Genomic DNA, 14667 nt, shown 5'->3' on the forward strand with positions numbered 1-14667 from the left:
GACCCCAGAATTTGAGAAGCCAGCCAGGCATGGTGGCTGAGCCTATAATCCCAGAACTTTGGGAGGCTGAGGCGGGTGGATCACCTGAGGTCAGGAATTTGAGACTAACCGGGCCAACATGGTGAAACCCTGTCTCTACTTAAAAATACCAAAAAAAAAAATTAGCTAGGCATGGTGGCACATGCCTGTAATCCCAGCTACTCAGGAGGCTGAGGCAGGAGAATTGCCTGAACCCAGGAGGCGGAGGTTGTGGTGAGCCGAGATTGCGCCATTGCGCTCCAGCCTGGGTAACAAGAGCAAAACTCCATCTCAAAAAAAAAAAATTAGCCAGGAGTGGTGGTGCATGCCTGTAGTTCCAGTCACTTGGGAGGCTGAGGCACAAGAATCACCTGAACCCGGAAGGTTGAGGTTACAGTGCTCCAAGATCACACCATCGCACTCCAACCTGGGTGACAGAGTGAGACACTGTTTCAAATATATATATGTTTCTGCCTGCTTCTATATATATTGAAAGAAGCAGGAGGTAAACCAGAGAGCTGGCATAGGGGAAGAAAGGAGGGGAGGCCTCACTGATAGAACCAGGGCTGCAGAGCACACTGACTGGGCAAAAGGTCTTAGCCTTGGCCTGGCTCTCAAGGGAGAGGTTCCTCCTCCTGTGGAGGAGGGAAGGAAGAACCGACCAGGGAGCAATTTTTGAAGCTTGTGGTTGACAGCCTGGCACAGTCTCTTCCAGGACTCCCTCAATCACCGGATGCCTTGTGGTGACCCAGAGCCCCACACCCTGACTGCAGTCTCCCGGGTTTCAGCCAGAGTGGAAGAAGAGCAATGTGATTCCACCTCCCCTGTGATTCCTGGCAGCTGCCCCACCCCTCTCCAGCCTTCCCATCTCCACCATTCTGAAGTGGGAGCACTAGATGTGCTCCCACCTGAGCACCTAGATGTGCTGTGCAGTGGGAGCACTTCAGGCAGAGGAGAAGTGCCTTATCAGAGAAGCAGACTGTGCCAGCTACCCAGGGCTTACAAGGATGTGGGGTCTTCCCCAAATACCTTAAAACAGTTTCTGGCCAGGTGCAGTAGCTCACGCCTGTAATCCCAACACTTTGTGGGGCCAAGAAAGGAGGATCACTTGAGCCCGGGATTTTGAGACCAGCCTGGCCAACATGGTGAAACCCCGTCTCTACTAAAGATACAAAATTTAGCCGAATGTGGTGGCATGCACCTGTGGTCCTGGCTACTTGGGGGGGCTAAGGCGGGAGGATCACTTGAGGCTAAGAGGTCGTGGCTGCCATGATTGCACCACTGCACTCGAGCCTGAGGGACAGAGTGAGACTCTGTCTCAAAACATACATAAATAAAATATTAAAGAAGAAAAGGGGGGGCCAGGCATGGTGGCTCAATCCTGTAATCCCAGCACTTTGGGAGGCCAAGGCAGGCGAATCACTTGTGGCCAGGAGTTCTAGACCAGCCTGCCAACATGGTGAAACCTCATCTTTACTAAAAGTACAAATGTTAACCAAGCATGGTGGCGGGCACCTGTAGTCCCAGCTATGTGGGAGGCTGAGGCATGAGAACTGCTTGAACCCAGGAGGCGGAAGTTGCAGGGAGCGTCATGACGTTGCACCACTGTACTCCATCCTGGGGGACAGAGTGAGACTCTGTCTCAAAAAAAGTTAGTTTCCACCTTTCCAAAATCTCCTTTTCCAGCTTACCCCAGAAATGCACTCAGATAGGGCTCCTGCTTTTTTTTTTTTTTTTTTTTGAGTTGGAGTCTCACTCTGTTTGTTACCCAGGCTGGAGTGCACTGGCATGATCTTAATCTCGGCTCACTGCAACCTCTGCCTTCGGGCTCAAGTGATTCTCCTGCCTCAGCCTCCTGAGTAGCTGGGGCTACAGGTGTGTGCCACCATGCCCAGCTAATTTTTTTATGTTTTGTATTTTTTAGTAGAGACTGGGTTTTCACCATATTGGCCAGGCTGGTCTTGAACTCCTGACCTCGTGATCCGCCCACCTCAGCCTCCCAAAATGCTGGGATTACAGACATGAGCCACCACATCCAGCTGGTTCCTGTTCTTTTTTCCATGCTCTTATTTTGCTTTCTTTGGACATGGAGTAGGAATGACTTCTTTCATTCTGGGCCCCGTTTCCCATGAAAAGCCACATCCGCATGAGTGGCGCATGTCCCTTGGCAGGTACAGCTGCCTCTGGTTAGTCAAATATTGCTCAGAGCTTTAGAAAAAGAGAGGGCAAGGGGCCTTGAGAAGGGCTCAACAGGACTGACACTAGGACTACAGTTCCAGAAAGAATGCAAGGGAGGCTGGGTGTGGTGGCTCATGCCTGTCATCCCAGCACTTTGGGAGGCCAAGGCAGATGGATCACCTGAAGTCAGGAGTTCAAGACCAGCATGGCCAACATGGCGAAACCCCATCTCTATTAAAAATACAAAAAATTAGCCAGGTGTGGTGGTAAGTGCCTGTAATCCCAGCTACTCAGGAGGCGGAGGCAGGAGAATCACTTGAACCCAGGAGGCGGAGGTTGCAGTGAGCCGAGTTCATGCCACCGCACTCCAGCCTGGGCGAAAGAGTGAAACTCCATCTCAAAAAAAAAAAAAAAAGAATGCAAGAGAGCAAGGGAGCCTTGCCCTGGGGTGGCATAATGGCAGAGAGAGGTCTGGTCTGCCTTAGCAAAAGTGCAACTCGTGTTACTTAACTGCTAGCAAGATGGGCTAGATGGGTTTGCCATTGATGTGATGAATGCCATCCTGAGAAGCTGTCATACACCAGGCCCTGCCACAAGCATTGTGACTCTGCAGATGAATCGAGTGAGGTCTCCACTTTCCAGGCACTCGCAGTCCTGGAAGGAAGCTGGCCAGGCAGGCAGACGCTTTGGTGATGGTGTGGCAGCAGCCAGCTGGCGGAATGTGCAGCTTGCTTTCAGTGCTGGCGGGAAGAGCAGATGGCTCCTACCAAATGTTACTGTATTGCACATTATAAGCCAAGCAAAGGTAAGTCTAAAAAAGTGAGTAGCAAATCGCATGCAGGATTCCAAATGATGTATGTAGATAACCTGCCTTCAGGAAGATGGAGCAAGTCTGGGTGTGGTGGCTCACACCTATAATACCAGCACTTTGGGAGGCTGAGGTGGGTAAATAGCTTGAGCTCAGGAGTTTGAGACCAGCCTGAGCAATATAGCAAGACTCTGCCTCTACAAAAAGAAAAGCCAGGTGTGATGGTGTGCACCTGTGGTCTCGGCTACTTGGGGGGCCGAGGTGGGAGGATCACTCGAGCTGCGGTGGGGCTAAGTAGAGATCGGTTTTCACCATATTGGCCAGGCTGGTCTCGAACTCCAGACCTTGTGATCCGCTCACCTCAGCCTCCCAGAGTGCTGGGATTAAAGGTGTTGCGGTGAGATGAAATTGTACACTGCATTCCAGCCTGGGTGACCCTGATTCAAAAAAGAGAGAGAGAGAGAGAGAAGGAGGGAGGGAGGGAGGGAGGGAGGGAGGGAAGGAAGGAAGGAAGGAAGGAAGGAAGGAAGGAAGGAAGGAAGGAAGGAAAGAAAAGAAAGAAGGGAAAAAAGAAAGAGGTCAAACATAGGCTGGGTGTAGTGGGTGACATCAGAAAAAAGAAGAAAGAAAGAAAGGGAAAGAAAAGAAAGAGAAAGAGAGGGAGGGAAAAGGAAGGAGGGAGAGAGAGGGAGGGAGATAGAGAGAGAGAAGGAAAAACAGGCTGGGTGTAGTGGCTCACACCTGTAATCCCAGCACTTCAGGAGGCCAAGGCAGGAGGATCATTTGAGCCTAGAAGCTGGAGACCAGCTTGGGCAACATAGGGATGAAGCAGGGCAGGTAAGGCCCAAATTGAGACTTAGCCCAGGAGGGTTCTTGGCTTTGCCCAGGAAAGAATTGAAGGTGGTGGAAGAAAACCACTTGATTGAGGTGGCAGTGCTACAGCTCACGACTGCTCCTGCAGAGTGGGGCTACCCATAGGCAGTGTGCAGAGACTAGCAGCTCAGATGCAGGTTTGCAGTCATATTTATGCCATTTTTAATTACATGCAAATTAGGAGGTGAAGCATGCAGACATTTCTAGAAAAGGGTGGTAACTTTCAGGTCATTGGGTCATTGCCATGGAAGGGGTGGATAACCTCCAGGTGTTGCCATGGCAATGGTAAACTGACACAGCGCAATGGTGGGCGTGTTGTATGGAGAGCTCCTTCCGCCTCTTCCCTGATTTAGCTAGTCCTCAGTCTGGTCTGGTGTCTGAGCTCTGCCTCCAGAATCAAGTCCCGCCTCTTACCTGTGTCTACAAAAACTGAAAAAAGTTAGCTGAGCATGGATATGTGCACCTGTGTTCCCAGCTACTTAGGAGGCTGAGGAGGGAGGCTCACTTGAGCCCTGGAGGTGGAGGCTGCAGTGAGCCATGATTATGCCACTGTACCCCAGCCTGAGTGACAGAGCAAGACCAAAAAGTAATGTGAATGAAATTAATACCACCGAACTGTACACTGAAAAATGGTTAAGATGGTAAATTTTATGTGTTTCACTACACACACAAAAATGGGGACCAAAGAGGGACACAGCAGTGCCATGGGTTGTGGATTGGCCTGGGGATGTCCAGGCCCAGGGGCTGCTCTCAGCTAAGGATTTCGGTTGCCAATTATGCTGTGATTGGGTGAAGATCTGAGAGGTGCCGCAATTGTTTTCAAACTGGAGCCTTTTGAATACTCCTAATTATATGACCTCATGCTGAGGCGGGCCTGCCAAGGGGTGACTGTTTGGCCGGGGAACAGAGCTGCCCTCTGTGGTCGGCAGCCTGCAGCCTTCTGCATGAGGGTGGGGGTGGGGAGCCTGTAATAAATTGTTGGATAACATGGTAAAGGTGGCTGCAGTTTCCTTTCAACTTGTCCTTTTCCCTTTCTAACCCACTTTCCTACCCAGGAAGTAATGTGTCTGCAGAGAGCCCTTGGTGTCCCAGGCCTGGGGGTGGAGTGGAGAGGATTGGATTGTGATTGCAACCCCAGCCAGACTGATCCACCCACCATCCCCGAAAAATGCCTTTCTTCCACGATGACCTCCAACTTCCTTCCACGATGACCTCCACCTTCCTTCCTTGCTCACACCATGCCCTCCGCGAACCTGGAATGCTCTCCCTACTCCTCTTCCCTGCAACTCATAACCATTTGTCTTTTCGTTTTTTGCATGCCATTGCATTCTTTTTCTGGTTTTTTTGTTTGTTTGTTTTTTGTTGTTGTTGTTCTTTTTTTCATAACGATTTTTCAAGGCTCAGTTCCAAACCCAACCCCACTTATTGGATGACGTACTCCTTTTCTCTCCCAGTCCAAATCTCCGATGTCAGCATCTGAACTTGGGATAACCTCATTCCCTGAGGGGCGGTTCAACCAGTAACTCTGGACTGGGAGGGACAGGCTCCGGTGTTGTCTCTCACTTAATCCTTCCAATTATCTAATAAGCACCGCTCCTGTCCTCCCACTTTCCAGCTGAGGATAGCTGAGTCTTGGGAAGTAACTTGACCAGGGTCACGAGATTAGTATGTAGCCAAGCTGGGATTCAGACTCATTTTTTCTAGCCCCAGATTTCCTTGTTTTAATTTACATGATCTCAATTGCTCAACCCCCTGAGAAACGTGACTCGTTTCATTCGTTCATTCATTCATTCATTCATCCATTTATTCAATGAACACAGTACATTTTGTGCCAACCACCCAGCTAAGCTGTAAAAATCCCCAGCTTCTACACCCAAAGAGTTTCCATTCTGGTGGTGCAGGAAGATGTGTTTATCACACAAAGTGCAGGAAGGGTGGTAGCAGAGGGGAGGGCGGGGTTGTAATTCCCACTTCATGGTTGAGGAGACTGAAGGAAGGCATGACCAAACCGTCGACCAAGATCGAAAGCAAACACCACCATCACCACCCAGGGATCAGGGCTTCCCAGGCGCTGACTGTTCTTCCTTGCATTTTCTGGGTACCTTGCTCGATGCAAATAACATACAAACGTAGGCTTGGATAGGCGCCTTGGCAACGCCCTTACAAATGTGCGTCATCACTACTGGTATGATACCAACTTGTTGGTTAATTTTTCTCCTAACTCCGGAGACCTCTAAAAAGAGGAGGAACGGGCTGCGCTTCCGACGTGGCAGGACGGGAGTTACGTGCTCTGGGGTCCTTCCGCGTCCTGCCGCGTCCGGAACTGGGCCTGGGTTGCTAGGCAACCGGTAAACGCCGCCGTTTCAGGAGCGCGGGAGCCGGGGTCGTTGGATTGGGCGCTTCCCCAGAGGCCCAGAAGCAGGAGGAGCGGACCCAGGGTAAGGGGCGGGCCCCAGGAGGACGTCCGAGGCTAAAGGTGAAAGTGGAGAGTGATGGGGAGAGACCTCTAGGGTAATATCACCAAGAATTGCAAAAATTCCTCTTGGGGGCCCTCCTTCTGGGATAGCTCTGCCGGATGGTGGATGCCAGGACTAGCGCTCCTAGTGCCTTCTGTCCCCTTAATCCTCGTTCTGCTGGAACTGCTCTAAGTCGCAGGACACTGTACCCTCATACCCCCTCAGCTCCTGATACGGTCCGTTCCCAGGAATGAACAGGAGACCCTGAAGGATTTACAGATGAATGGATGGAGAAAAAAAAAACAGCCTTGGGCTAAGGGGATGGGAAGATGGACCCTTTAAGAGGAGAGCTTTCTGCTCAGGATAGCGGGAAGTAAATTAACAGTATTGCACACCTGCTATGTGGCAGGTGTTTTAAGTGCTTTCTTTCATGTCTTCCTCAACCTGGGAGCTGGCATTCTTGTGTGATCAAGGTCACACAGTTGGCGAGTTCCTCCGGGTCGTGTGCGGTTCCTCCTTCCTGCTCAAGGTCAAGGTTTACCACATTCATTTTTTTCAACACAGAAGTGCATCCTCTCCCAGCTTTCAGACCCTATGTGTTTTCCTCTCGAATCCTTTGTTTCAAGTCCTTTGCTTGGTTTTCAAGGTCAGCAGAGAGAGCTCTAAAGAGAAGCCTGGTAGGCGTTGGTATCACAGTCACTAACACAGCAGGTGACAGGAGTCTTAGACCCCTTCTATGTGTCAGGCCCTAGAGATGGGAGTGAATAAAAGACCAGTCTTTCCATCAGGGAGACCACGTGGTAGTGGTGAGGGCAGGGAGACACTGATCACTGTCGCTCTCCAATTCTGGGACCTCTTCCCATCTCTCCCTGCCCTCAACCTTCACCTTCCTTGTGGGGCTCAGCCATGCTTAGTGCTAGCCTGGGGGAAAACAAATGGGGCTTTCTAGGGAGGTCTGCCTCTTTTGAGCGTTTAGAGTGAGTCCCTTAGGACCCCGGAATTCCGTAAGTTTCACAAGGACCGGAAAGTCAGGCATCGTGGCTCATCCCAGCACTTTGGGAGGCCCAGGTGGGTAGATCACTCGAGGTCAGGAGTTTAAGACCAGCCTGACCAACATGGCAAGACCCCACCTCTATTAAAAATACAAAAATTCGGGCCGAGTGAAGTGGCTCACACCTGTAGTCCCAGCTACTTGGGAGGCTGAGGCACAAGAATCGCTTAAACTTGGGAGGCGGAGGTTGGAGTGAGCCGAGATCGCACCACTGCACTCCAGCCTGGGTAACAGAGCAAGACTTTGTCTCAAAAACAACAAAGAAAGAGGGAAGGGAGCCCTCCCCTGCCAGGTGCCATGGAGAGCCCACCAGCCCCGTGAACCCAGTAGGGGCTGTGCCAGGGACCAAGAAGAAGAGGAAAGTGCTCTCATCTCCTTACTCCACCAGGGAGTTCAATGCAGAGGGCCAACCTTCCAGTGTGCCTCCTTCCCAGTCTCCCACGCCAGCACTGCCCCCCCCATCACTCCCTTGGCCTCCCTCCCGGCTTGGAAAACACACTTTCCCTTAAACCACCAGAGGTTCTCTCCAGGAATTACTTTGCTCATTCTCACTGCACAAGACGAGTTTTGTTTTTACAGTCAGTAAAGGTTCCCAACTGATTGCCTCCCCGGGGATGCAGGAGACGCCTGAATCTTTGATGTCTGGACCACGGCGTCCCTGATTCTGCGTGTTCCTGTATTTGAGACTCACGGTGGTGTTCTGCATGCCTCTGGGACTCTAGGTTCCCACGGGGGAGGATCTCCCCACTAAAACCCCCAAAGGGCAGTGACACTGCTCCTGTTCCCACTCTGTCACCCTCCCTGCAGACAGCCCTGCTCAGACCTTGCTTGGAGAAGCCCACCCTGTAACACTTGTCTCCTAAGAGGCTGGGGGAGACCTCCTGAGACGCCTTCTGCTGACCTCGCCATTCATCTGCGTGCCCTGTGAGCTTATGAGAAAGAGCTCGCTCTGGGTTCTTGAATGGGTTGTCTTCCCGTCACCGGGCCAGTCTTTAAATGTCCCCTCTGTCTGCCTCCAGACACAAGACAATGCCTCCGTTCTTGGGCGGGGCTTGGCCTTGGGAAGCACCAAGAAGGAAGGCAAAGCTGTTAAAAATCTGATCTGGGCTAAAGAGGCTATTTCTGTCTTCCCGGAGTTTCCTCATTCTCTTCAGCCTCCTTGTGTCCCCTAGGAGCCAGCTGGCTTGCAGCAATTGTCTTTTAAAAGACAGAGCCCTAATTGCCTGAGTCTCGAACCCCCCTGTGGGAGGCGCAGATGCTTCACAATGTGTGGTCAAAGGGTAGGATATCCGGGATTCGCATGCTTTTCCACAAGGCCCTATCTGTGTCCACGTGGGATAAACTCCCTGGGGCACCTGTTGCAATCTGGGCTTCTCATCCCACCCTGTGCCCTCTAAGCCATTGCTTCCACCCAGGAAAGGGAATTTCCAAACTACAAGAAAAAAGGAAACAAGGCCGGGCGTGGTGGCTCATGCCTGTAATCCCAGCCCTTTGGGAGGTCAAAGCAGGTGGATCACTTAAGGTCAGGAGTTCCAGACCAGCCTGGCCAACAGAGTGAAACCCCATCTCTACTAAAAATACAAAAGTTAGCTGGGCGTGGTGATGCATGCCTGTAATCCCAGCTATACGGGAGGCTGAGGCAGGAGAATTGCTTGAACCTGGGAGGCCGAGGTTGCAGTGAGCCAAAACTGTGCCACTGCACTCAGCCTGGACAACAGAGCGACACTCCCTCTTAAAAAAAAAAAAAGGAGAAAGGAAAGGAAGGGAAGGGAAGGGAGGGGAAGGAAGGGGAGAGGAAGGGAGGAGAGGGGAGGGGAGGAGAGAGGAGGGGAGGGGAGGAGGGAAGGGGAAAGGAAGACCACTTTCTGCAACAGCCTGGTTCAGGTTGAGTTGTTCTAGGGCTAGGAGTGGGATGGGTGGTACTGTCTTCAAGGAATAAGGTATATGGATGCAAAGGGTTCATCTTCCTATCCTCCTCCCCACCTGCTGCTCCAAGGCCCAAGGCTCCCCTGGCACATGCTTCTAGGAGCACCCAATCCTGCCCTCCCTCTCGGGGCCAGTGACCAGGGCCCACTGGGCTGGTTCCTTGTAGCCGTGCAGGCGGGAGAAGGTAGGTTAGACACGGGTATAGTAATCATGTTCATCTAGGGTGACTGTGGAAAACAGGAGTTGCTAGGCCCCATCCCAGACATCTAGTTCAGCATTTGCAGGAGAGAGGCCTGGGAGTCTGTATATTTTTGAGGAAGATCCCAGGTCTGAGAAATGCTGACTGAGAGATTAAGGTCCCTCACTTTAAATCAGTGCTCCTCAAACTTGGCTACACATGGAATTGCCTGGAGAATTAAACAGAAAAAAAAAATACCGTTGAGAGATTCTGATGTCGTTGCTCTGGGGTTCAGACTCAGCACTGCTATTTCATAAAGCCCTCCAGGTGTTTCTAAATGTGCAGCCACGAGTAGCAATCACTGCTTTAGAGACAGACACACCTGGGTCCTGGCTCTGCCCGAACTTCAGAACTGTGACCTTAGACGTTGTATCAATACTTCCTCTCTCCAGGCCTCAGTTTCTTCATCTCTGAAATGGACTGTAATCCCAGCACTTTGGGAGGCTGAGGTAGGAGGATCGCTTGAGCCCAGGAGTTTGAGACCACCCTGGGCAACACAGTGAGACCCTTGACTCTACAGGAAAAAAAAAAAATTAGACTGATGTGGTAGTGTGTGCCTGTGGTTCCAGTTACTCAGAAGGCTGAGGTCGGAGGATCGCTCAAGCCTGGGAGGTTGAGGCTGCAGAACGCCGTGTTCATGCCACTATACTCCAGCCTGGGTGACAGAGCAAGACTTCTTTTCATAAAAAGAATATTTTTTTTTGAGACGGAGCTTCGCTCTTGTTGCCCAGGCTGCAGTGCAATGGCTCAATCTCAGTTCACCGCCACCTCCACCTCCCAGGTTCAAGTGATTCTCCTGCCTCAGCCTCCCCACTAGCTAAGGTTAGAGGCATGTGCCACCATGCCCAGTTAATTTTGTATTTTTAGTAGAGATAGGGCTTCTCCATGTTGGTCAGGCTGGTCTTGAACTCCTGAACTCAGGTGATCCGCCCGCCTCGGCCTCCCAAACTGCTGGGATTACAGACGAGAATCACTGTGTGTGGCCAAAAGAAATGTTAATGGGAATTGTGATAACTCTTTTGGGGGTGGTGCTGGGCATGCAGAAAGCGTGCCTGGAAACCGCTGTTCACAGTGCTTGGATAGGGGTCAGTCTCGACATATTCTGGATGCCAGTTCTTTATGAGATAGATAATTTGCAAATATTTTCTCCAAGTCTGTGGCTTCTCTTCTTTTTTTGTCAACATTGTCGGATGGGCGTGGTGGCGCACACCTGTGATCCCAACTACTTGGGAGGCTGAAACAGGAGAACTGCTTGAACCTGGGAGGCAGAGGTTGCAGTGAGCAGAGATGGCACCACTGCACTCCAGCGTGGGTGACAGAATGAGACTCCATCTCACACATACAAAATAAGAATGAGTAAGACCTACTATTTGACAGCACAAGAAGGTGACTAAGGTCATTAATAACTTAATTGTACATTTTAAAATAAGAAAGGATAAATGCTTGAGGGTCTGGATACCCTATTCTCCATGATGTGATGATTAATATCTAGGATTTAATAGCCAGCAGGGTGACTATAGCCAAAATAATGTAATCATACCTTTAAAAATAACTGAAAGAGTCTAATTGGATTGTTCGTAACACAAAGGATACATGCTTGAGGGGATGGATGAATTTCCCATTTCCCAGGATTGTGTATTGTAAATTGCATGCCTATATCAAATATCTCAAGTGTCCCATAAACATACACACCTACTTACCCACAAAAATTAAAAATTAAAACTTAAAATAGCAAAACCTGCTCATAGGCAAACCTGCTCACCTAGTCTTTTTTTTTTTTTTTTTTTTTAGGCAGAGTCTCACTCTGCCATCCAGGTTGGAGTGCAGTGGCATAATCTCAGCTCACTGCAACATCTGCCTCCTGGGTTTAAGTGATTCTCCTACTTCAGCCTCCTGAGTAAGTGGGATTACAGGCACACGCCACCACGCCTGGCTAATTTTTGTATTTTTAGTAGAGACAAGTTTTCACCATGCTGGCCAGTCTGGTCTTGAACGCCTGACCTCAAGTGATCCACCCACCTCGGCCTCTCAAGGTGCTGGGCCTTGATATAGGCATGAGCCACAATGCCTGGCCTGCTCACCTCATCTCTTGGGCGTTGAAAGGCCTTTGGTTGTAAATCTACTAAGGCAAGCTCTCCTTCATTTTATCTTCCCCACACCAGCAGCAGCCACCCATCCACATCTTTTGTCCTAGGGCTCCGTGCAATCCCAGGAGCCTTACACAGACCCATAATCTGCGCCCCTGGGAACTTGCTGTCAAAGGCACAGTTTCCAAGAGTCCAGGTAGCCAGCAGATGGACAGCTCCGCTAATTCCAGATGTGATGTGACCGGCACACAGGTCAAGTGGCCAGCCATTTAACTCACTGAACAAGCCCTCGGACCCAGTGGGGTCTAGTGATATCATGGGGGAGTCAGAAAGGTCAAGGGCAATTTGTGGGAACCACCTGTTGCATTTTTACCACTTCTAATCAGCATCAGTGAGAAACCCTTCCTTGCATGCCCTGTGAACACCGGCTCCTATGCTGCTGGAGCACGTTAATTTCACTTCTCAGCGTCCTGTGGGTGTGTCCAGTCTCTGAAAGACTAAGCGGCCCTGCCCAGGTCACCCAGCTGGTGACACAGGGCCAGAAGTTGAATCAGGGCCCAGCCCAGCCCACTTCCCAGTTCCCTGCTGCGTCTTCTGTGACCAGTAGCACACGTCAGAGGCTTTCCCAAAGGCCTCCATGTCTCGCCTGTCAGGGAAGCCCCTGGCTTTCTCTCTGTCTCCGGTCCACTCTCAGCTCTGTCCTGGTTAGAGGGAAGAAATTTCCAGGGGGCACCCAGAGAGTGGTGGAGGCCAGAGTCTGGCAACCAATGAGCCTTTTGGACAGTTGGGTGGGGCATTGGGTCACTGGGTCATTTCAAGGGGAAGGAGGGATTCAAGAAGAGGCCCAGGGGTCTCAAATCCATGTCCTGTGTGTTTCATGCCCAGCATAGCAGGGAATTTAGTCCAACATCATCACCATCAACCTTTCCTCCTGCCTCCCAATAAATACTGATTCAGTAAAAAACGTATTGTGCTGGGTGCAGTGGCTCATACCTGTAATCCCAGCACTTTGGGAGGCTGAGGCAGGTGGATCACTTGAGCCCAGAAGTTCAAGACCAGCCTGGGCAACATGGTGAGACCCCATCTCTACAGAACAATACAAAACTTAGCCAGGCATGGTACTGCACACCTATAGTCCCAGCTACTTGGGAGGCTGAGGTGGGAGGATCACTTGAGCCTGGGGGGTTGAGGCTACAGTGAGCCGTAAGCACACCACTGCACTCCAGCCTGAGTGACAGAGTGAGCCTTTGTCCAAAAAAAGAAAAAGCCTAAAAACAAAAGACAAAAACCGTATCATTTGGTGGGTAAACTTGTTGGAACTGGGGCATGCCAGCTGCGGCATGTGTTAGCTATAGGACCCTGGGCAGGTCACTGAGGGCATCTAAGCATCAAACTCCTTCAAAGAAAAGGGTGATTTTTTTTTTGTCTGAGAAAAATTTTCCCTCTTGTAGCCCAGGCTGGAGTGCAATGGTGCAATCTTGAGTCACCACAACCTCTGCCTTCCAGTTTCAAGCGATTTTCCTGCCTCCGTCTCCTGAGTCGCTAGGATTACAGGCATGCGCCACCATGCCCTGCTAAGTTTGTATTTTTAGTAGAGATGGGGTTTCTCCATGTTGGTCAGGCTGGTCTGGAACTTCCACCCTTAGGCGATCCACCTGCCTCAGCCTCCCAAAGTGCCAGGATTACATTGAGCCACCGCACCCGACCATTTTTTTTTTTTTTTTTTTGAAGACAAAGTCTTGCTCTGTCGCCCAGGCTGGAGTGCAATGGCATGATCTCTACTCATTACAAACTTCTTCTCCGAGGTTCAAGCGAATCTCCCGCTTCAGCCTCCCGAGTAGCTGGGATTACACCCAGCTAATTTTTGTATTTTTGTGGAGATGGGGTTTCACCATGTTGGCCAGGCTGGTCTTGAACTCCTGACCTTAGGTGATCCGCCTGCCTTGGCCTCCCAAAGTGCTGGGATTACAGATGTGAGCCACGATGCCTGGTCGAAATGGTGACTTGTATTGCCCTCCTCAGAGAGCAATTGCAAGAGCTAAACAGGATAATGCTTAGCATAGAGTCAGCGCTCAGGGGATTTTCTTAAATGTAGATGCAGCTTGTGGACAAATCCCTAGGCTCTCTGCACCACCCCTTGCTTCTTGCTCCAACCAGATTGAGAACCTGGAATGGTCCTGGCGGGACCTGTGGAGATGGGGAATGGGCCGGTGGGGTCCCTCACCCCATACCCTCCCTCTGCCCCCCAGTAGCCAGCACCATGGAGATTGTGTACGTGTACGTCAAGAAGCGCAGTGAGTTCGGGAAGCAGTGCAATTTCTCGGACCGCCAGGCCGAGCTGAACATTGACATCGCACCCAACCCTGAGCTGGCCGAGCAGTTCGTGGAGCGGAACCCCGTGGACACGGGCATCCAGTGCTCGGTCAGCATGTCAGAGCACGAGGTGGGTCCCTGCCCCAAGGGCCCCGGCCTGGGAGGGGTGGTGGGCAGGGTGGCCCTCTGAGGCAGGTGAGTGGTTCTGGGGGTCCTTGTCCACCTGAAAGCCAGTTAGAGTGGACCAAGTGCAGATGCTGGAAATGAGGCCAGAGGTTCCCCCTGAAGTCCATGCAGTGCACAGCGTCAGAAGAAGACCCAGCACCAGCCTTCCGGAGCCAGGGGAGTGCAAATCACAGCGCTCCCTCTCCCAAGAGCTCTCATTTCACCTTGAAGACACTTATCAGAGTTGTATCCAGAGTTACAGATATTTGGTGCAGCTGGGAGTTTTTTTTGTTGCTTTTTTGAGACAGGGTCTCACTCTGTCACCCAGGAATACAGTAGCACAATGTTGACTCACTGCAACCTCTGCCTCCCAGGCTCAATAGATCCTCCCACCTCAGCCTCCCTGGTAACTGGGAGGGGGAGGAGGGGTTCAAGAAGATACCCAGGAGTCTCAAATCTGTGTTCTCTGTGTTTCTTGCCCAGCATGGCAGGGAATTTAATCCAGCATCATCAACATCAATCTTTTCCTCCTGCCTCCCAATAAACACTGATTC

At 51.1% G+C, this 14667-nt stretch overlaps 1 protein-coding gene across 5 annotated transcripts in view; it reads left to right on the forward strand.

Moving 5' to 3' along the window:
• The first annotated feature begins 6216 nt into the window (after positions 1-6216).
• The window catches only part of DNAI2 (dynein axonemal intermediate chain 2), a 38952-nt gene continuing 30501 nt past the window's right edge, over positions 6217-14667 (forward strand). For 3 of the 5 annotated variants that reach the window (XR_013535982.1, XM_078374538.1, XM_035301672.3), the window contains exons 1-2: positions 6217-6315; positions 13885-14078. Coding sequence is in view for 4 of the 5 variants with exons in the window: in XM_078374538.1 (XP_078230664.1) it covers positions 13896-14078 (183 nt within the window). In the remaining variant the exon portion in view is untranslated. The remainder of the gene's footprint in view (positions 6316-13884; positions 14079-14667) is intronic. The other 2 variants (XM_078374539.1, XM_035301674.3) reach the window with 1 other exon arrangement.

Source organism: Callithrix jacchus, chromosome 5 (assembly GCF_049354715.1).
Source record: "Callithrix jacchus isolate 240 chromosome 5, calJac240_pri, whole genome shotgun sequence".
Taxonomy (NCBI): domain Eukaryota; kingdom Metazoa; phylum Chordata; class Mammalia; order Primates; family Cebidae; genus Callithrix; species Callithrix jacchus.